General features: G+C 49.4%; 1 protein-coding gene across 1 annotated transcript in view; it reads left to right on the top strand.

Moving 5' to 3' along the window:
- Positions 1-307: 307 nt before the first annotated feature.
- Positions 308-22629, top strand: part of LOC118357974 (MAM domain-containing protein 2-like) — a 48739-nt gene continuing 26417 nt past the window's right edge. Inside the window, 3 exon segments of the mRNA XM_052479313.1 lie at positions 308-665; positions 1028-1141; positions 17155-17405. Coding sequence (XP_052335273.1) covers positions 635-665; positions 1028-1141; positions 17155-17405 — 396 coding nt within the window. The 5' untranslated portion in view covers positions 308-634.

The raw sequence follows: 22629 nt of genomic DNA on the forward strand, positions 1-22629 counted from the left end.
AATATGGCTGCGGGGATTCCCCTAGGGGCATAGACCTGAGGGTTTAGGGCCGAGGGCCATCTACTTTAAGTTTCAAACGAATCCACAGTTACCGTGTATTACATCAATGTTATTCTCACAAGCTCCCCGGAACATATCCTAAGCAATTACTTGGAATTAAACTAATACATAAAATGAGACTACATGTAACTACGTTGTATCTATGCAACTTAATGAAGTGTAACATAAAGAATGGCTACTTCCGAAAGGAGGGAGTTGTTTGATATGGAATGCCTGTGATTTCATCCACAGTGTTAGTTAGGGAGAGAAAGAGTTGCAGGAGGCGGAGTAGCCTACACAGATTCCCCGTGGCGATGAGTCCACTAGCTGGTAGAATCTGGACTGCATTACAGTCAGGCGCTTCCTCACTCTCCTCCTCTCCCGCCCCGAGTGCCAAGCGTCTTTCCAGTTGGATTAAACCATGTAAACGGACCGGTAACAGCTGAGCGACTGCTCGTGCCCTGTTGCTGTGAGTGTTGGTGGTTGAACTGTAGACGAGCTTGGCAGTACAGAAGATAGATCGCGTCGTTTTGTGGTGGTTTCCCCCTCTGGAATCTACGAGTGAGAAGTTCATGAGTCTCGCTGCAGCCTCAATATGAACAGCATTTACCATCTCGTTTTTCTGGGTAAGTTGCAGCCTTTTTTTAAATTATTTTTTAAACCATTATTTTCAAAGTTAATCAAAGAAGCTGCACCGTTATTTTTCGGACACTCAAACGTTGGCTGTGTCCGCGCCACATAGCCTATTTGATTTCCTCTTCAAGTTCTGATTCCGTTAGTTTTTACTTTTTCTTTCTGGGCGCAGTAGACGCTCATGACAGTTTAAATGAATGATTCATTGTAGTGCAGCATGCTCTGCCTTGAAAGAACCACTGACTGTGTGCATGATATAAAACAGAAGCCCACACCTTTTGCAGCAAGCCAATGGCCTACGCGTACCAAAAGCTACATAGCTGTAAATATTGTTCTTCCTCTCCTTGTCCTCCAGTCCCTGTGCTTGTTGGGGCGCAGCAGCTGTTACCCGGATCCTGTAGCTTTGATACCGGTACATGCGATTACACCTCCGACCTTGCCTATGCCAGATGGACCAGGAACGAGGAAGGTTGGACAACTCACTTACTCTGTAATCAACGCTGTAACACAAAATGCAAATATAGAACGGAAGGATAACTTCATTGACATTAACATGTTTTGAGATTTTGCAGGGCTACTTTTCCATTAGCAGGACTATATACAGGCTAGATGGTAAAGATGGTCAGAGCAGCATGTATATACATTGTGTCTGTCTATCGTCTGTCCATACTGTTTTTGACCATGACCCTGTCTCTTTATGCATAACTGGTTACATTAGGAGGGCCTCTTTAAGAGGGTTGGGGGAGAACTAAAACAGTCACACACAGAGATGGGGGGCAGAGAGAGAGGGAGAGAGAGAAGTGGGGGGCAGAGAGAGAGAGGGAGAAGTGGGGGGCAGAGAGAGAGAAGTGGGGGGGGCAGAGAGAGAGAAGTGGGGGCAGAGAGAGAGAGAGAGAAGTGGGGGGTGGCAGGGAGAGTGGGAGAGAGAGAGAAGAGAGAGAGAAGTGGGGGGGTAGAGAGAGAGAGAGAGAGAGAAGTGGGGGGCAGAGAGAGAGAGTGGTACAGAGGGGAGGGGGGCAGAGAGAGAGTGGTACAGAGAGAGGGGGGCAGAGAGAGAGAGAAGTGGGGGGCAGAGAGAGCGAGTGGTACAGAGAGAGGGGGCAGAGAGAGAGAGTGGTACAGAGGGAGGGGGCAGAGAGAGAGAGAAGTGGGGGGGCAGAGAGAGAGAGAGAAGTGGGGAGGGGGGGCAGGGAGAGCGAGAGAGAGAGAAGTGGGGAGGGGGGGGCAGGGAGAGCGAGAGAGAGAGAAGTGTGGGGGGTAGAGAGAGAAGTGGGGGGGGCAGGAGAGAGAGAGAGAGAAGTGGGGGGGCAGAGAGAGCGAGTGGCACAGAGAGAGAGGGGGGCAGAGAGAGAGAGTGGTACAGGGGGGAGGGGGGCAGAGAGAGAGAGGGGGGCAGAGAGAGAGAGAGTACAGAGTGGGGGGGGCAGAGAGAGAGAGTGGGGGCAGAGAGAGAGAGTGGTACAGAGAGAGGGGGCAGAGAGAGAGAGAAGTGGGGGGGGCAGAGAGAGCGAGTGGTACAGAGAGAGGGGGCAGAGAGAGAGAGTGGTACAGAGAGAGGGGGCAGAGAGGGAGAGTGGTACAGAGAGAGAGGGGGCAGAGAGAGAGAGAGAGAAGTGGGGGGGGGCAGAGAGAGCGAGTGGTACAGAGAGAGGGGGGCAGAGAGAGAGAGTGGTACAGAGGGAGGGGGGCAGAGAGAGAGAGTGGGGGCAGAGAGAGAGAGTGGTACAGAGAGAGGGGGGCAGAGAGAGAGAGTGGGGGCAGAGAGAGAGAGTGGTACAGAGAGAGGGGGCAGAGAGAGAGAGAAGTGGGGGGCAGAGAGAGCGAGTGGTACAGAGAGAGGGGGGCAGAGAGAGAGAGTGGTACAGAGAGAGGGGGCAGAGAGGGAGAGTGGTACAGAGAGAGAGGGGGCAGAGAGAGAGATAGAGAAGTGGGGGGCAGAGAGAGAGAGTGGGGGCAGAGAGAGAGAGTGGGGGCAGAGAGAGAGAGAGAAGTGGGGGCAGAGAGAGAGAGAGCGAGTGGTACAGAGAGAGGGGGGCAGAGAGAGAGAAGTGGGGGGGGCAGAGAGAGCGAGAGATAGAAGTGGGGGGCAGAGAGAGAGAGAGAGAAGTGGGGGGCAGGGAGAGCGAGCGAGAGAGAGAGAAGGGGGGGGTAGAGAGAGAGAGAGAGGTGGGGGGCAGAGAGAGAGAAGTGGGGGGGGCAGAGAGAGCGAGAGAGAGAAGTGGGGGGGCAGAGAGAGAGAGAGAGAAGTGGGGGGGGCAGGGAGAGCGAGAGAGAGAGAAGTGGGGGCAGAGAGAGAGAGAGCGAGTGGTACAGAGAGAGGGGGCAGAGAGAGAGAAGTGGGGGGCAGAGAGAGCGAGAGATAGAAGTGGGGGGCAGAGAGAGAGAGAGAGAAGTGGGGGGGCAGGGAGAGCGAGCGAGAGAGAGAGAGAAGTGGGGGGTAGAGAGAGAGAGAGAGGTGGGGGGCAGAGAGAGAGAAGTGGGGGCAGAGAGAGCGAGAGAGAGAAGTGGGGGGTAGAGAGAGAGAGAGAGAAGTGGGGGGCAGAGAGAGCGAGTGGTACAGAGGGAGGGACCCAGCACCCGGCCTCCCCCTGCTAGAATCCGAAGTCAAATGTCTGCTGTTTGCTGATGATCTGGTGCTTCTGTCACCAACCAAGGAGGGCCTACAGCAGCACCTAGATCTTATGCACAGATTCTGTCAGACCTGGGCCCTGACAGTAAATCTCAGTAAGACCAAAATAATGGTGTTCCAAAAAAGGTCCAGTCACCAGGACCACAAATTCAAATTCCATCTAGACACTGTTGCCCTAGAGCACACAAAAAACTATACATACCTTGGCCTAAACATCAGCGCCACAGGTAACTTCCACAAAGCTGTGAACGATCTGAGAGACAAGGCAAGAAGGGCATTCTATGCCATCAAAAGAAACATAAATTTCAACATACCAATTAGGATTTGGCTAAAAATACTTGAATCAGTCATAGAGCCCATTGCCCTTTATAGTTGTGAGGTCTGGGGTCCGCTCACCAACCAAGACTTCACAAAATGGGACAAACACCAAATTGAGACTCTGCACGCAGAATTCTGCAAAAATATCCTCTGTGTACAACGTAAAACACCAAATAATGCATGCAGAGCAGAATTAGGCCGATACCCACTAATTATCAAAATCCAGAAAAGAGCCATTAAATTCTACAACCACCTAAAAGGAAGCGATTCACAAACCTTCCATAACAAAGCCATCACAAACAGAGAGATGAACCTGGAGAAGAGTCCCCTAAGCAAGCTGGTCCTGGGGCTCTGTTCACAAACACAAACACACCCTGCAGAGCCCCAGGACAACAGCACAATTAGACCCAACCAAATCATGAGAAAACAAAAAGATAATTACTTAACACATTGTAAAGAATTAACAAAAAACAGAGCAAACTAGAATGCTATTTGGCCCTACACAGAGAGTACACAGCGGCAGAATACCTGACCACTGTGACTGACCCAAAATTAAGGAAAGCTTTGACTATGTACAGACTCAGTGAGCATAGCCTTGCTATTGAGAAAGGCCGCCGTAGGCAGACATGGCTCTCAAGAGAAGACAGGCTATGTGCTCACTGCCCACAAAATGAGGTGGAAACTGAGCTGCACTTCCTAACCTCCTGCCCAATGTATGACCATATTAGAGATACATATTTCCCCCAGATCACACAGATCCACAAAGAATTCGAAAACAAATCCAATTTTGAAAAACTCCCATATCTACTAGGTGAAATTCCACAGTGTGCCATCACAGCAGCAAGATTTGTGACCCGTTGCCACGAGAAAAGGGCAACCATTGTAAATACAACCCATATTTATGCTTATTTATTTTATCTTGTGTCCTTTAACTATTTGTAAATTGTATATATATATATATATATATATATATATATATATATATATATATATATATATATATATATATATATATATATATATATATGACATTTGTAATGTCTTTACTGTTTTGAAACTTCTGTATGTGTAATGTTTACTGTTCATTTTTGTTGTTTTTCACCTTATATATTCACTTTGTATGTTGTCTACCTCACTTGCTTTGGCAATGTTAACACATGTTTCCCATGCCAATAAAGCCCTTGAATTGAATTGGGAGGGGGGGCAGAGAGAGAGAGTAGGGGGCAGAGAGAGAGAGTGGTACAGAGAGAGGGGGCAGAGAGAGAGAGAAGTGTGTGTGGTGGGGGGCAGAGAGAGCGAGTGGTACAGAGAGAGGGGGGCAGAGAGAGAGAGTGGTACAGAGAGAGGGGGCAGAGAGGGAGAATGGTACAGAGAGAGAGGGGGGCAGAGAGAGAGTGGGGGGCAGAGAGAGAGATAGAGAAGTGGGGGGCAGAGAGAGAGAGAGCGAGTGGTACAGAGAGAGGGGGCAGAGAGAGAGAAGTGGGGGAGGGGGCAGAGAGAGAGAAGTGGGGGGCAGAGAGAGAGAAGTGGGGGCAGAGAGGGAGAGTGGTACAGAGAGAGAGGGGGCAGAGAGAGAGATAGAGAAGTGGGGGGCAGAGAGAGAGAGAAGTGGGGAGCAGAGAGAGAGAGAGCGAGTGGTACAGAGACAGGGGGGGCAGAGAGAGAGATGAGAGAGACAGAGGGGGCAGAGAGAGAGATGGGAGAGAAGGTGGGGTCAGAGAGAGAGAGTGGGACAGAGAGGGTGGGGGGCAGAGAGAGAGAGAGAGAAGTGGGGGGCAGAGAGAGAGAGAGTGGGGGGCAGAGAGAGCGAGTGGTACAGAGAGAGGGGGGGCAGAGAGAGAGAGAGTGGGGGCAGAGTGAGAGAGAGTGGGGGCAGAGAGAGTGAGTGGTACAGAGAGAGGGGGCAAAGAGAGCGAGTGGTACAGAGAGAGGGGGCAGAGAGAGAGATGGGACAGAGAGAGGGGGGCAGAGAGAGAGATAGAGAAGTGGGGGCAGAGAGAGAGCTGGGAGAGAAGTGGGGGGCAGAGAGAGAGCTGGGAGAGAAGTGGGGGCAGAGAGAGAGCTGGGAGAGAAGTGGGGGGCAGAGAGAGAGCTGGAAGAGAGAGAAGGGGGGCAGAGAGAGAGAGAGAGAGAGAGAGAGAGAGAGAGAGTGGTACAGAGGGGGGCAGAGAGAGAGAGTGGGACAGAGAGAGGGGGCAGAGAGAGAGATAGAGAAGTGGGGGCAGAGAGAGAGATAGAGAAGTGGGGGCAGAGAGAGAGATGGGAGAGAGGTGGGGAGCAGAGAGAGAGAGTGGGAGAGAGAGAAGGGGGGCAGAGAGAGAGAGAGTGGTACAGAGGGGGGGGCAGAGAGAGAGAGTGGTACAGAGAGAGTGGGGGCAGAGAGAGTGGTACAGAGAGGGGGGCACAGAGAGGGGGGCAGAGAGAGCGAGTGGTACAGAGAGAGGGGGGCAGAGAGAGAGTGGTACAGAGAGAGGGGGCAGAGAGAGAGATAGAGAAGTGGGGGCAGAGAGAGAGAGTGGGGGCAGAGAGAGAGAGTGGTACAGAGAGAGAGAGTGGGGGCAGAGAGAGAGATAGAGAAGTGGGGGCAGAGAGAGAGCTGGGAGAGAAGTGGGGACAGAGAGAGAGAGTGGTACAGAGAGAGGGGGCAGAGAGAGAGATGGGAGAGAGGTGGGGGGCAGAGAGAGAGAGAGTGGTACAGAGAGAGGGGGGGCAGAGAGAGAGATGGGAGAGAGGTGGGGGCAGAGAGAGCTGGGAGAGAGGTGGGGGGCAGAGAGAGAGAGTGGTACAGAGAGAGGTGGGGGCAGAGAGAGATGGGAGAGAGGTGGGGGGCAGAGAGAGAGAGTGGTGCAGAGAGAGGGGGCAGAGAGAGAGATGGGAGAGAGGTGGGGGCAGAGAGAGAGATGGGAGAGAGGTGGGGGGCAGAGAGAGTGGTACAGAGAGAGGGAGGGGGCAGAGAGAGAGATGGGAGAGAGGTGGGGGGCAGAGAGAGAGAGTGGGACAGAGAGAGGTGGGGGCAGAGAGAGAGATGGGAGAGAGGTGGGGGGCAGAGAGAGAGAGTGGGACAGAGAGAGGGGGGGCAGAGAGAGAGCTAGAGAGAGATGGGGAAGACACCACAGAGATTAATATGTGTAGAGGGTGAGACAGACACAGAATTTAATTTATGTCCATTCATCCTGTTGGCCTATAGGGAGCTGCATATTGTTCCATACAAACTTTCATCAAAAGTTTAGACTGCAAAAAGTAGGACCAGTCCATTATTTGAGGGACACTGATTGGAGGGAGACCAGCAAGTAGCACTTCTGGCACTGTGCTACTTTTCATAAATGTCTTTCAACCCAGAGGAAGTAATGGCCAGCTATCAATGGAAAGGTTTGCTAATGGTCTCTAAGGCGAATTACTGAGTTAGTTCAGCCAAACAGAAAAAACTGTCTGGTGAAAGAGAGAGGGGGGTATGCCATGAGTAAGTGAGAGAGAGAGGGAATAGAGGGTGGGAATAGAGCGAGAGAGAGGGGGGGTATACAGTGAGTAAGTGAGAGAGAGGGAATAGAGGGTGGGAATAGAGCGAGAGGGGGGAATAGAGAGAGGGGGGGAATAGAGAGAGAGGGGGGGAATAGAGAGAGGGGGGAATAGAGAGAGAGGGGGAATAGAGAGAGAGGGGGATAGAGAGAGAGAGGGGGGAATATAGAGAGAGGGGGATAGAGAGAGAGGGGGCAATAGAGAGAGAGAGGGGGCAATAGAGAGAGAGGGGGCAATAGAGAGAGAGAGGGGGAATAGAGAGAGGGGGAATAGAGAGAGAGGGGGAATAGAGAGAGAGAGAGGGAGAGAGAGAGAGGGGGAATAGGGAGAGAGAGAGGAGAGAGAGAGAGAGGGGGAATAGAGAGAGAGAGAGAGGGGGGAATAGAGAGAGAGAGAGAGAGAGAGAGAGGGGGAATAGAGAGAGAGAGAGAGGGGGAATAGAGAGAGAGAGGGGGAATAGAGAGAGAGAGAGGGGGAATAGAGAGAGGGGGAATAGAGAGAGAGAGGGGGAATAGAGAGAGAGAGGGGGAATAGAGAGAGAGAGGGGGAATAGAGAGAGAGGGGGGATAGAGAGATAGAGAGAGAGAGAGGGGGAATAGAGAGAGAGAGGGGGAATAGAGAGAGAGAGGGGGAATAGAGAGAGAGGGGGGGGGATAGAGAGATGGGGGGGATAGAGAGAGAGAGAGGGGGGGGAGTGTTAAAGAAACAGTTGAGGTGAGAGATGTGCTGTATGTCACCACCAGCTCCTGATGCCAAGCCACACATTCTCTACAGTAAGACTTCACTCCCAGCAGGCTTTCTGTTTCCCACTGGACAACTCTAACATTACATTAAATTAGTCTCTGGGCTCTCTCTCTCTCTCTCTCTCTGCAGCTCTTGAGGACAGAAGCAGCCTCCAACAACAAGGGCTCCTGGTTTATAATAATCTGTCTCTGGTGTTGACGTTACTCCCTCTAAAAAGAAGTGTTAGTGTTGTAGCCTAGCGTCTCTGTGCCATCGCTGCTTGCCAAACCAGATGGCCTGACTGACACTATAGGCTGCATGTGCCATTTGGGATGCAGTTATAGTGTGTCTGCAGCCAGCTTCACTCTAGGAAGTGCTGGGTGGCCCCATCTGTCAACCCTGCCAGGAGACATCCAGCAGGGTTCAGGCTTTAAAGTGGTTGAACATCAGAAACCTTCACTTCACCCTGAACGGTTGAGGCGTTACAAGTCCCTGGCTGACGGTGAACAGAGCAGACCATGTAGCCGAGAGAATGACTGCCAAACATGGATCTATACAGTCCCCTGACGGCGAACCGACACAACCTTGGCGAAGTCGGACTCAGTGGCTTGTGAATCGTGGTTTGGCCGGCCAGCGGTTTCGTTCCTCCCACTGGGTCGGTAAATACAACCATAAAACCAAAAGACTGAGCCACGACGGCTGTGTTTTCTGTTTGGTTTCCACAGCAACACTGGATCAGACAGGGGCCAGGCCCGGCTTACCAAAATATAAAAATAAACCAGGTCACTCCAGATACTGACTGGTTTTCTGATCCACGCCCCTACCTTTTGCTTTTTAAGGTATCTGTGACCAACAGATGCATATCTGTATTCCCAGTCATGTGAAATCCATAGATTAGGACCTAATGAATTTACTTCAATTGACTGATTTCCTTATATGAACTGTAACTCAGTAACATCTTAGAAACTGTTCCATGTTGTGTTTATAGTTTGTTCAGTGTAGGTTTAATGTATGGAATCACTTGGGAGTTTCAGGATTTTGAGTAAACTTCTCCTATAAGATGCTTTTTGGGAAACCGGACCACGAGTGTTAAACTGAGACAGAGAATAATTTGTGTCCCTCTGGATGGTAAGTCTGTGAAATGAGGACAAAGATGAAGTAAAAATCATCATTTTTTTCCATCTTTCTGTATTTACTCTTTCTTCATACGACTGGCCTATCATCCACTTGGCTTCATACGACTGGCCTATCATCCACTTGGCTTCATACGACTGGCCTATCATCCACTTGGCTTCATACGACTGGCCTATCATCCACTTGGCTTCATACGACTGGCCTATCATCCACTTGGCTTCATACGACTGGCCTATCATCCACTTGGCTTCATACGACTGGCCTATCATCCACTTGGCTTCATACGACTGGCCTATCATCCACTTGGCTTCATACGACTGGCCTATCATCCACTTGGCTTCATACGACTGGCCTATCATCCACTTGGCTTCATACGACTGGCCTATCATTCACTTGGCTTCACAAAGAAAGTACCCATATTTTAACCTTTTTTTCAGCCCTCTCTCCATTAAATCTAGATAAGGAGGAAATGAATGCCTTTGCAGCCTAAATGAAGAAGGTTTTAGATAAAAACTGGTCCACAGGGAATACAAGTGTATTGCCGTCAGCATACAATGTGTTTGGACAGAACGATGAAAACACTCAATATCGCCATCCGCCGGCCTTTGAGCTAAGGTGTACGTACCTATTGTGTAGACTCACACAGTTCAAATCACCGTGATAATCATAGTTCAAATCACAGTTATAATCACAGTTAGACTTACTGAGTCTCTGGCTTTTAGATGAACGTTATCCTACTTTACACAGACAAAGTACAGTCCAGTACATAGAACTTCCGGCGCCAACAGAAATGGCCGCTTCGCTTCGCGTTCCTAGGAAACTATGCATCATTTTGTTTTTTTACGTGTTATTTCTTACATTGGTACCCCAGGTAATCTTTTTTATTGAAATGTTACCCCCTTTTTCTCCCCAATTTCGTGGTATCCAATTGTTAGTAATCTTAGGTTTTATTACATACGGTCGGGAGGCACTACTGGATATAAGAGCAACGTCAACTCACCATCATTACGATCAGGAATACGATTTTCCCGAAGCGGATCCTCTGTTTTGCCCACCACCCGGAACAATGAATCGGATCCCAGCCGGCGAACCAAAACAACGTCGCCGTAAAAGGGTCAAACGAAGCGGTCTTCTGGTCAGGCTCCGGAGATGAGCACATCGCGCACCACTCCCGAGCTTACTACTCGCCAATGTCCAGTCTCTTGACAACAAGGTAGATGAAATTCGAGCAAGGGTAGCATTCCAGAGAGACATAAGAGACTGTAACTTTCTTTGCTTCACGGAAACATGGCTCACTCGAGACACGCTATCGGAGTCGGTACAGCCAGCTGGTTTCTTCACGCATTGTGCAGACAGAAACAAGCATCTTTCTGGTAAGAAGAGGGGCGGGGGGGTATGCCTTATGATTAACGAGACGTGGTGTGATCATAACAACATACAGGAACTCAAGTCCTTCTGTTAACCTGACTTAGAATTCCTCACAATCAAATGGTATTCTCTTCGATTATAATCACAGCCGTATATATTTCCCCCCAAGCAGACACATCGACGGCCCTGAACTAACTTTATTTGACTAGTTCACTTAGCTACCTAGCGAGCTAGCTCACTTGCTGATGTTAGCCTAATGTTGTTAGCTAGCCCAGATAACTTACATGGCTAGCTAGCTACCATGCAAGCCACCACCACACATAATAACATCAAAGTGCTAGCTATAACAGCTATCATCATCAGGTGGTGGTTAGCCATGTACCTAACTTAGCTGCAAGGATAGTTTGCTAACGTACGCAAGTTAGAGTACTAGTTAGTATAACTAGCTAACTGCTAAAGCCATCCGTAGCTACATTTGTCATAGTTAAATCAAGTTTGAGGCAGAGTTTTTGTAGACTGCCACCTCTGCCATTCTTGGTAAGCAAAAAAAATTTAAAAAAATGTTTCTTTCTTTCATACGTCTTTCTCTCTTTCAAACTTTTCTCTCTTTCATACGTCTTCAACTAAACTAGCTAAATTCCTGCCTTTTTGAAAAATCTTCCAGCCATCATCGTTCAGTTTGTATACACAGGTTAATTTGATTGGCCTGCGTTGGTGTGACGCGTGACATTTGATTTGATTGGTCACTGACCAAGAACAATGAGCAAATTTCTTGTGGCTCGGAGGGGCTTTCGCAAACTTGACGTACTTATTATTATTATTATTATTATTATTATTATTATTATTAGTAGTAGTAGTAGTAGTAGTAGTAGTAGTAGTAGTAGTAGTATTATTAGTATTATTAGTAGTAGTAGTAGTAGTAGTAGTAGTATTATTATTATTATTATTATTATTATTATTATTATTATTATTATTATTATTATTATTAGTAGTAGTAGTAGTAGTAGTAGTAGTAGTAGTAGTAGTAGTAGTAGTAGTAGTAGTAGTAGTAGTAGTAGTAGTAGTAGTAGTAGTAGTAGTAGTAGTAGTAGTAGTAGTAGTAGTAGTAGTAGTAGTAGTAGTAGTAGTATTATTATTAGCCTACAAAATTGTACTCTGTAACGGATGGTTGTAAAAAGGTAGCGAAGTACAATACTGAAGTAAAATGAATGACTTTGAAAAATACTCAAAAAACAACATGTACTCAGAAAATCTACTCAATTACAGAAAAAGCCCATTTATGCTTGATCCAAAAATGTGGTTGGAGACTCCGTATGGAGGGTGTGACGCAAACATGTTTTTCCTTTCTATTCTATGAATGCCCTGACTTCTGCAGAGGACGTATCACCATAAATGCTGCACGGCCAATATGGACAACGGATTGACCATGGAGCGGCTTTTACGAGAGTATTTGTAATTCGTTACTTCCACTCCATACAGGGGTCAGGAGGTTAACAGGGGTCAGGAGGTTAAGCAGACATCTAAGGTCTATCAAAAAAGGCAGAGATATTATAGATCACTCAAACCCACAGAGGCACAGAGGCCCCTTTACACACCCAAATAACTCTGCTAAACCAATCACCCAGACACAGACCCTTTGTTTTGTTAAACCCATAGAGACAAAGCTCTCCATTACTCACCAGGGTTACGTTCACCAGGACAACTCACCTGGACCTTAGCCAATCACCGAGACGCTCATCCTGCATGTCAGGAGGACCTCCATTGGTCAAAGTTCATCTCAGGCTTTTGAGGTCAGGGGTTATCCCATGGCTTTGTCTCACTATAAACTTAATTAAAGCGTGTTAAGTCACGACCTGTTTATAATGGGATTTGGAGGCATATTCTACATTAGGGTTAGCTTGCTGCTACTAACTCCTATACAACATGCATACATGGGCATCACTCTCCTTAGTCAGTCCTTTTTACATACATACATACATACATACATACATACATACATACATACATACATACATACATTTTAAATTTTTTAATTTTATCTTTATTTAACCAGGCAAGTCAGTTAAGAACACATTCTTATTTTCAATGACGGCCTGGGAACAGTGGGTTAACTGCCTGTTCAGGGGCAGAACGACAGATTTGTACCTTGTCAGCTCGGGTGTTTGAACTCGCAACCTTCCGGTTACTAGTCCAACGCTCTAACCACTAGGCTACGCTAGGCTACGCTGCCGCCCCGACATACATACATACATACATACATACATACAGTTGGATTTCAACAGATGGACTGCAATGTTCTAAAGTTCAGTATAATAGATGAATAGGTTAGGGCCCCAGCGTGCAACAGCTCTGTAACTGACTTCCCTTTGCTCTTTGGGGTTCATAGGTTGCGCGTGGCTCAGTTGGTACAGCATGTCACTTGCAGCGTCAGGGTTGTGGGTCCGATTCCCATGGAGGACCAGTAAATGTATACACTCCCTACTCTGAAGGAGCTCTGGATAAGAGTTTCTGCTAAATGATAAAAATGTAAATAGGTTGTCCACATCCAGTGTTGTCTGTGTTGTGTGTTTAAATATGCCCTGCTTATACCTATACCTTTAACATGTATCTGGGTAGGAGCGTTGGGCCAGTAACTGAAATGTTGCTGGATCAAATCCCTGAGCTGACAAGATAAAAAATGTGTCCTTCTACCCCTGAGCAAGGCAGTATTTAACCCACTGTGCCGATGGCGTGGATGTCGATTAAGGCCCCCCTCCGCACCACTCTGATTCAGAGATTCTGTTGTACAACTGACTAGGTATCCCCCCTTTCCTTTCTGTTGTATAACTGACAAGGTATCCCCCTTTCTGTTGTACAACTGACTAGGTATCCCCCTTTCTGTTGTACAACTGACTAGGTATCCCCCTTTCTGTTGTACAACTGACTAGGTATCCCCCTTTCTGTTGTACAACTGACTAGGTATCCCCCTTTCTGTTGTACAACTGACTAGGTATCACCCTTTCTGTTGTATAACTGACTAGGTATCACCCTTTCTGTTGTATAACTGACTAGGTATCCCCCTTTCTGTTGTATAACTGACTAGGTATCCCCCTTTCTGTTGTATAACTGACTAGGTATCCCCCCTTTCCTTTCTGTTGTATAACTGACTAGGTATCCCCCTTTCCTTTCTGTTGTATAACTGACTAGGTATCCCCCTTTCTGTTGTACAACTGACTAGGTATCCCCCTTTCTGTTGTATAACTGACTAGGTATCCCCCTTTCTGTTGTATAACTGACTAGGTATCCCCCTTTCTGTTGTATAACTGACTAGGTATCCCCCTTTCTGTTGTACAACTGACTAGGTATCCCCCTTTCTGTTGTATAACTGACTAGGTATCCCCCTTTCCTTTCTGTTGTATAACTGACTAGGTATCACCCTTTCTGTTGTACAACTGACTAGGTATCCCCCTTTCTGTTGTATAACTGACTAGGTATCCCCCTTTCTGTTGTACAACTGACTAGGTATCCCCCTTTCCTTTCTGTTGTACAACTGACTAGGTATCCCCCTTTCTGTTGTATAACTGACTAGGTATCCCCCTTTCTGTTGTATAACTGACTAGGTATCCCCCTTTCTGTTGTATAACTGACTAGGTATCCCCCCTTTCCTTTCTGTTGTATAACTGACTTTCCTTTCTGTTGTATAACTGACTAGGTATCCCCCTTTCTGTTGTACAACTGACTAGGTATCCCCCTTTCTGTTGTATAACTGACTAGGTATCCCCCTTTCTGTTGTACAACTGACTAGGTATCCCCCTTTCCTTTCTGTTGTATAACTGACTAGGTATCCCCCTTTCTGTTGTATAACTGACTAGGTATCCCCCTTTCCTTCCTGTTGTACAACTGACTAGGTATCCCCCTTTCTGTTGTACAACTGACTAGGTATCCCCCTTTCTGTTGTACAACTGACTAGGTATCCCCCTTTCCTTCCTGTTGTACAACTGACTAGGTATCCCCCTTTCTGTTGTACAACTGACTAGGTATCCCCCTTTCTGTTGTACAACTGACTAGGTATCCCCCTTTCCTTTCTGTTGTACAACTGACTAGGTATCCCCCTTTCCTTTCTGTTGTACAACTGACTAGGTATCCCCCTTTCTGTTGTACAACTGACTAGGTATCCCCCTTTCCTTTCTGTTGTACAACTGACTAGGTATCCCCCTTTCTGTTGTACAACTGACTAGGTATCCCCCTTTCCTTTCTGTTGTATAACTGACTAGGTACCCCCCTTTCCTTCCTGTTGTACAACTGACTAGGTATCCCCCTTTCTGTTGTACAACTGACTAGGTATCCCCCTTTCCTTTCTGCTGTACAACTGACTAGGTATCCCCCTTTCTGTTGTACAACTGACTAGGTATCCCCCTTTCTGTTGTACAACTGACTAGGTATCCCCCTTTCTGTTGTATAACTGACTAGGTATCCCCCTTTCTGTTGTACAATTGACTAGGTATCCCCCTTTCTGTTGTTCAACTGACTAGGTATCCCCCTTTCTGTTGTACAACTGACTAGGTATCCCCCTTTCTGTTGTACAACTGACTAGGTATCCCCCTTTCTGTTGTACAACTGACTAGGTATCCCCCTTTCTGTTGTATAACTGACTAGGTATCCCCCTTTCTGTTGTACAATTGACTAGGTATCCCCCTTTCTGTTGTTCAACTGACTAGGTATCCCCCTTTCTGTTGTACAATTGACTAGGTATCCCCCTTTCTGTTGTTCAACTGACTAGGTATCCCCCTTTCTGTTGTACAACTGACTAGGTATCCCCCTTTCTGTTGTACAACTGACTAGGTATCCCCCTTTCTGTTGTACAACTGACTAGGTATCCCCCTTTCTGTTGTACAACTGACTAGGTATCCCCCTTTCCTTTCTGTTGTACAACTGACTAGGTATCCCCCTTTCCTTTCTGTTGTACAACTGACTAGGTATCCCCCTTTCCTTTCTGTTGTACAACTGACTAGGTATCCCCCTTTCCTTTCTGTTGTACAACTGACGTGTTTATCTTAAAGATTTAGACATTCAATCCATTGATTATTTCCATATTTTAAACTGTTTTATTTAGATGTTAGAATATGACAAACGGTAAAAAATGAAAAGTTTTGCGCTGAAACCAAAGATGTTTATTATTCCAAGAGATTCCATCCTTCTGTTATCCAGCTTGAACACTGCAGTGCACAGTGCAATATCTCTTCATTTACTCTTTGGCTTTAACATGTGGAGCTGTTTACAGTCTCGAGGATCACTCTGGGGCCTTTTCTGATGAGACCAGTATAACTCAGTCAGGAGTGTTGATGTTAGGGGAAGGGTCTAAGACTGTGTGCCAAATGACAACCCATTCCCTAATCAATCGTAGTGCACTCTGTAGGGAATAGGGTTTCATCAGGAGTGTTGGTTAGGAGACTGTCTTTGAGACAGGGGAAGAGCTTACCTCAGGAGTGTTGATGTTAGGAGACTGTCTTTGGGACAGGGGAAGAGTCTAACTCAGGAGTGTTGGTGTTATATTAGAGGGTAGCGGGACAGGGGAAGAGCATTGTTTTGGTTACAGGAGAGGGGGAGAGAGAGAGGGGTTGAAATAGGGAGAAGAACAGGGGAAAGGATGGGCTTTGAAAGACGGGCTTTGAAAAAGGGGGAGGACAGAACAGCGAGGGAGAGAGAGATGAGCCACATGGTATCTGGAAGGAATCATGTCCACTGTCTGTCTGTCAGAGCATATCGTTTCGTCCAGGTCGTAAAAGTGGACAGAGTAACGGACGCCATTATAATAATATACAGCAGACAACAACTGTCTCCATGCCAACTTGGTGTTTATAACACATTACAGCAGTACCGTACAGCCATCTCCATATTGTTTATCTACAGTTGGCGCTTATTGAACATGTGGCTTGTCTGATCTGCTTCCTCTACAGAGACCAGAAGAATCCAGTCCATACTCATGGTTTATGATGCACAGCCTGCCATTGCTCAATAACGTTTGGGTTTAACCAAGGAGTTGACTCTCCGGCCAGATTTATCTTGTTATCTATTAGCTGTCTTTAAACAGTTTAAAAAAGAGGATGATTTTTCATCCTAAGCCATGGGATTTGAATCATATCTGTGGTCTCTCTCTCGTTCCTCTCTCCCTCCCTACCACCCACGGTGCAGTGCAGGGGAAAAGGTGACTAAGGGTCATTAAGTTTTTGTTGTTTCCAGACTCTATTGCTTTGGTTTTTGTCAGACCTCCTTTTTCCCTTTGCACAGAGAGGTTTTTTTCTCCCATCGTCCTCCTTGGTTTGGTGACCAACAGTTTTATGTTTTTGACTCCATGTCCTTGATGCTGTATGAGTTTAATGGCTGATTTGATCTGATTAACTCTCTGATTGAAGTCAGCTTCTTTCGTATGCTGATGTCAGGTTTTGGTGTGCTTGTATGGTATTTTTGACTTTTTGTTTAGACTAGGTGATGCACTGTATAACTACACAACATGACCTCACACACACACACACACACACACACACACACACACACACACACACACACACACACACACACACACACACACACACACACACACACACACACACACACACACACACACACACACACACACACACACACACACACACACACACACACACTCTCCTCCCCTACATCCTCAGCAGAGTAATATCCCCTTTTGACTCTGTATCAAACCAAAATATTTTGAATATTTTGATAATATTAAGTAATGATTTACGACTTCAATATCAAGCTACACTATTTATTTATTCCTTTGTCATTCTTCACAGGGCGTTTCATCACGGCAGACTCATCCTTCATCGACGGGAGGGAGAAGGCTGTCCTGGTGAGCCCAGTGTTAGAGCTGCTGGACTGGAGCTGTCTGAGGCTGGTGTACCAGATTACTGGAGACGGCTCCCTGCAGCTGCACCTCAGACCGGACGGAGACAACTTTGACTACACACTGTGGAGCGCAGACAAGCCCTCGGACAGCTGGCTCATCGCAAGCATTGACCTGAGAAACACCTCCAACGCATACCAGGTACCCACGCACGCACGCACACACACGCACACCTAGCAGGTAAGCTTGCAGAATACACCCCAAAACACCCACCCTCTATATTCTATAACTGGGGTTCAGCCTCTATATTATATATCTGGGGTTCAGCCTCTATATTATATAACTGCAGTTCAGCCTCTATATTATATAACTGGGGTTCAGCCTCTATATTCTATATCTGGGGTTCAGCCTCTATATTAAAATACTGGGGTTCAGGCTTTATATTATATAACTGGGGTTCAGCCTCTATATTCTATATCTGGGGTTCAGCCTCTATATTATATAACTCGGTTCAGCCTCTATATTATATAACTGGGTTCAGCCTCTATATTAAAATACTGGGGTTCAGGCTTTATATTATATAACTGGGGTTCAGCCTCTATATTCTATATCTGGGGTTCAGCCTCTATATTAAAATACTGGGGTTCAGGCTTTATATTATATATCTGGGGTTCAGCCTCTATATTCTAATGCTGAGATTCAGCCTCTATATTCTAATGCTGAGGCTCAGTCTCTATATTCTAATGCTGAGGTTCAGTCTCTATATTCTAATGCTGAGGTTCAGCCTTTATATTCTAAAGCTGAGGTTCAGCCTCTATATTCTAAAGCTGAGGTTAAGCCTCTATATTCTAAAGCTGAGGTTAAGCCTCTATATTCTATAACTGGGGTTCAGCCTCTATATTCTATAACTGGGTTTCATTCTCTATATTCTATAACTGGGGTTCAGCCTCTATATTCTATTATTGGGGTTCAGCCTCTATATTCTATAACTGGGTTTCAGCCTCTATATTCTATAACTGGGGTTCAGACTCTATATTCTATAACTGGGGTTCAGACTCTATTCTATAACTGGGATTCAGACTCTATATCCTATAACTGGGGTTCAGGCTCTATATTCTATAACTGGGATTCAGCCTCTATAACCTATAACTGGATATATCTCTCACCTGTCTCCACTCCCCATCCCTCACCTGTCTCCACTCCCCATCCCTCACCTGTCTCCACTCCCCATCCCTCACCTGTCTCCACTCCCCATCCCTCACCTGTCTCCACTCCCCATCCCTCACCTGTCTCCACTCCCCATCCCACACCTGTCTCCACTCCCCATCCCACACCTGTCCCCATCCCACACCTGTCTCCACTCCCCATCCCACACCTGTCTCCACTCCCCATCCCTCACCTGTCTCCACTCCCCATCCCTCACCTGTCTCCACTCCCCATCCCTCACCTGTCTCCACTCCCCATCTCACACCTGTCTCCACTCCCCATCCCTCACCTGTCTCCACTCCCCATCCCTCACCTGTCTCCACTCCCCATCTCACACCTGTCTCCACTCCCCATCCCTCACCTGTCTCCACTCCCCATCCCTCACCTGTCTCCACTCCCCATCTCACACCTGTCTCCACTCCCCATCTCACACCTGTCTCCACTCCCCATCTCACACCTGTCTCCACTCCCCATCCCTCACCTGTCTCCACTCCCCATCCCACACCTGTCCCCATCCCTCACCGGTCTCCACTCCCCATCCCACACCTGTCTCCACTCCCCATCTCACACCTGTCTCCACTCCCCATCTCACACCTGTCTCCACTCCCCATCTCACACCTGTCTCCACTCCCCATCTCACACCTGTCTCCACTCCCCATCCCTCACCTGTCTCCACTCCCCATCTCACACCTGTCTCCACTCCCCATCCCTCACCTGTCTCCAATCCCCATCCCACACCTGTCCCCATCCCTCACCGGTCTCCACTCCCCATCCCACACCTGTCTCCACTCCCCATCTCACATCTGTCTCCATTCCCCATCTCACACCTGTCTCCACTCCCCATCTCACACCTGTCTCCACTCCCCATCTCACACCTGTCTCCACTCCCCATCCCTCACCTGTCTCAACTCCCCATCTCACACCTGTCTCCATTCCCCATCTCACACCTGTCTCCACTCCCCATCTCACACCTGTCTCCACTCCCCATCTCACACCTGTCTCCACTCCCCATCTCACACCTGTCTCCACTCCCCATCCCTCACCTGTCTCCACTCCCCATCCCACACCTGTCCCCATCCCTCACCTGTCTCCACTCCCCATCCCTCACCTGTCTCCACTCCCCATCCCTCACCTGTCTCCACTCCCCATCCCTCACCTGTCTCAACTCCCCATCCCTCACCTGTCTCCACTCCCCATCCCTCACCTGTCTCCACTCCCCATCCCACACCTGTCCCCATCCCTCACCGGTCTCCACTCCCCATCCCACACCTGTCTCCACTCCCCATCTCACACCTGTCTCCACTCCCCATCTCACACCTGTCTCCACTCCCCATCTCACACCTGTCTCCACTCCCCATCTCACACCTGTCTCCACTCCCCATCCCTCACCTGTCTCCACTCCCCATCTCACACCTGTCTCCACTCCCCATCCCTCACCTGTCTCCACTCCCCATCCCACACCTGTCCCCATCCCTCACCGGTCTCCACTCCCCATCCCACACCTGTCTCCACTCCCCATCTCACACCTGTCTCCATTCCCCATCTCACACCTGTCTCCACTCCCCATCTCACACCTGTCTCCACTCCCCATCTCACACCTGTCTCCACTCCCCATCTCACACCTGTCTCCACTCCCCATCTCACACCTGTCTCCACTCCCCATCTCACACCTGTCTCCACTCCCCATCCCTCACCTGTCTCCACTCCCCATCTCACACCTGTCTCCACTCCCCATCCCTCACCTGTCTCCACTCCCCATCCCACACCTGTCCCCATCCCTCACCGGTCTCCACTCCCCATCCCACACCTGTCTCCACTCCCCATCTCACACCTGTCTCCATTCCCCATCTCACACCTGTCTCCACTCCCCATCTCACACCTGTCTCCACTCCCCATCTCACACCTGTCTCCACTCCCCATCTCACACCTGTCTCCACTCCCCATCTCACACCTGTCTCCACTCCCCATCTCACACCTGTTTCCACTCCCCATCCCACACCTGTCCCCATCCCTCACCTGTCTCCACTCCCCATCCCTCACCTGTCTCCACTCCCCATCCCTCACCTGTCTCCACTCCCCATCCCTCACCTGTCTCCACTCCCCATCCCTCACCTGTCTCCACTCCCCATCCCTCACCTGTCTCCACTCCCCTTCCCTCACCTGTCTCCACTCCCCATCCCTCACCTGTCTCCACTCCCCATCCCTCACCTGTCTCCACTCCCCATCCCTCACCTGTCTCCACTCCCCATCCCTCACCTGTCTCCACTCCACATCCCTCACCTGTCTCCACTCCACATCTTACACCTGTCTCCACTCCCCATCTCACACCTGTCTCCACTCCCCATCTCACACCTGTCTCCACTCCCCATCCCTCACCTGTCTCCACTCCCCATCCCACACCTGTCTCCACTCCCCATCCCACACCTGTCCCCATCCCACACCTGTCTCCACTCCCCATCCCACACCTGTCTCCACTCCCCATCCCTCACCTGTCTCCACTCCCCATCCCTCACCTGTCTCCACTCCTCATCCCTCACCTGTCTCCACTCCCCATCTCACACCTGTCTCCACTCCCCATCTCACACCTGTCTCCACTCCCCATCCCTCACCTGTCTCCACTCCCCATCTCACACCTGTCCCCATCCCTCACCTGTCTCCACTCCCCATCCCTCACCTGTCTCCACTCCCCATCCTCACCTGTCTCCACTCCCCATCCCTCACCTGTCTCCACTCCCCATCCCTCACCTGTCTCCACTCCCCATCCCTCACCTGTCTCCACTCCCCATCTCACCTGTCTCCACTCCCCTTCCCTCATCTGTCTCCACTCCCCATCCTCATCCCTGTCTCCACTCCCCATCCCTCACCTGTCTCCACTCCCCATCCCTCACCTGTCTCCACTCCCCATCCCTCACCTGTCTCCACTCCCCATCCTCACCTGTCTCCACTCCCCATCTTACACCTGTCTCCACTCCCCATCTCACACCTGTCTCCACTCCCCATCTCACACCTGTCTCCACTCCCCATCCCTCACCTGTCTCCACTCCCCATCCCACACCTGTCTCCACACCCCATCCCACACCTGTCCCCATCCCACACCTGTCTCCACTCCCCATCCCACACCTGTCTCCACTCCCCATCCCACACCTGTCTCCACTCCCCATCCCTCACCTGTCTCCACTCCCCATCCCACACCTGTCTCCACTCCCCATCCCTCACCTGTCTCCACTCCCCATCTCACACCTGTCTCCACTCCCCATCCCACACCTGTCTCCACTCCCCATCCACACACCTGTCCCCATCCCTCACCGGTCTCCACTCCCCATCCCACACCTGTCTCCACTCCCCATCTCACACCTGTCTCCATTCCCCATCTCACACCTGTCTCCACTCCCCATCTCACACCTGTCTCCACTCCCCATCTCACACCTGTCTCCACTCCCCATCTCACACCTGTCTCCACTCCCCATCTCACACCTGTCTCCACTCCCCATCTCACACCTGTCTCCACTCCCCATCCCACACCTGTCCCCATCCCTCACCTGTCTCCACTCCCCATCCCTCACCTGTCTCCACTCCCCATCCCTCACCTGTCTCCACTCCCCATCCCTCACCTGTCTCCACTCCCCATCCCTCACCTGTCTCCACTCCCCATCCCTCACCTGTCTCCACTCCCCATCCCTCACCTGTCTCCACTCCCCATCCATCCCTCACTCCCCATCCCTCACCTGTCTCCACCCCATCCCTCACCTGTCTCCACTCCCCATCCCTCACCTGTCTCCACTCCCCATCCCTCACCTGTCTCCACTCCCCATCTTACACCTGTCTCCACTCCCCATCTCACACCTGTCTCCACTCCCCATCCCTCACCTGTCTCCACTCCCCATCCCTCACCTGTCTCCACTCCCCATCCCACACCTGTCTCCACTCCCCATCCCACACCTGTCTCCACTCCCCATCCCACCTGTCTCCACTCCCCATCCCACACCTGTCTCCACTCCCCATCCCTCACCTGTCTCCACTCCCCATCCCTCACCTGTCTCCACTCCCCATCCCTCACCTGTCTCCACTCCCCATCTCACACCTGTCTCCACTCCCCATCTCTCACCTGTCTCCACTCCCCATCCCTCACCTGTCTCCACTCCCCATCTCACACCTGTCCCCATCCCTCACCTGTCTCCACTCCCCATCCCTCACCTGTCTCCACTCCCCATCCCTCACC

The sequence above is a fragment of the Oncorhynchus keta genome, chromosome 25 (assembly GCF_023373465.1).
Source record: "Oncorhynchus keta strain PuntledgeMale-10-30-2019 chromosome 25, Oket_V2, whole genome shotgun sequence".
Classification (NCBI taxonomy): domain Eukaryota; kingdom Metazoa; phylum Chordata; class Actinopteri; order Salmoniformes; family Salmonidae; genus Oncorhynchus; species Oncorhynchus keta.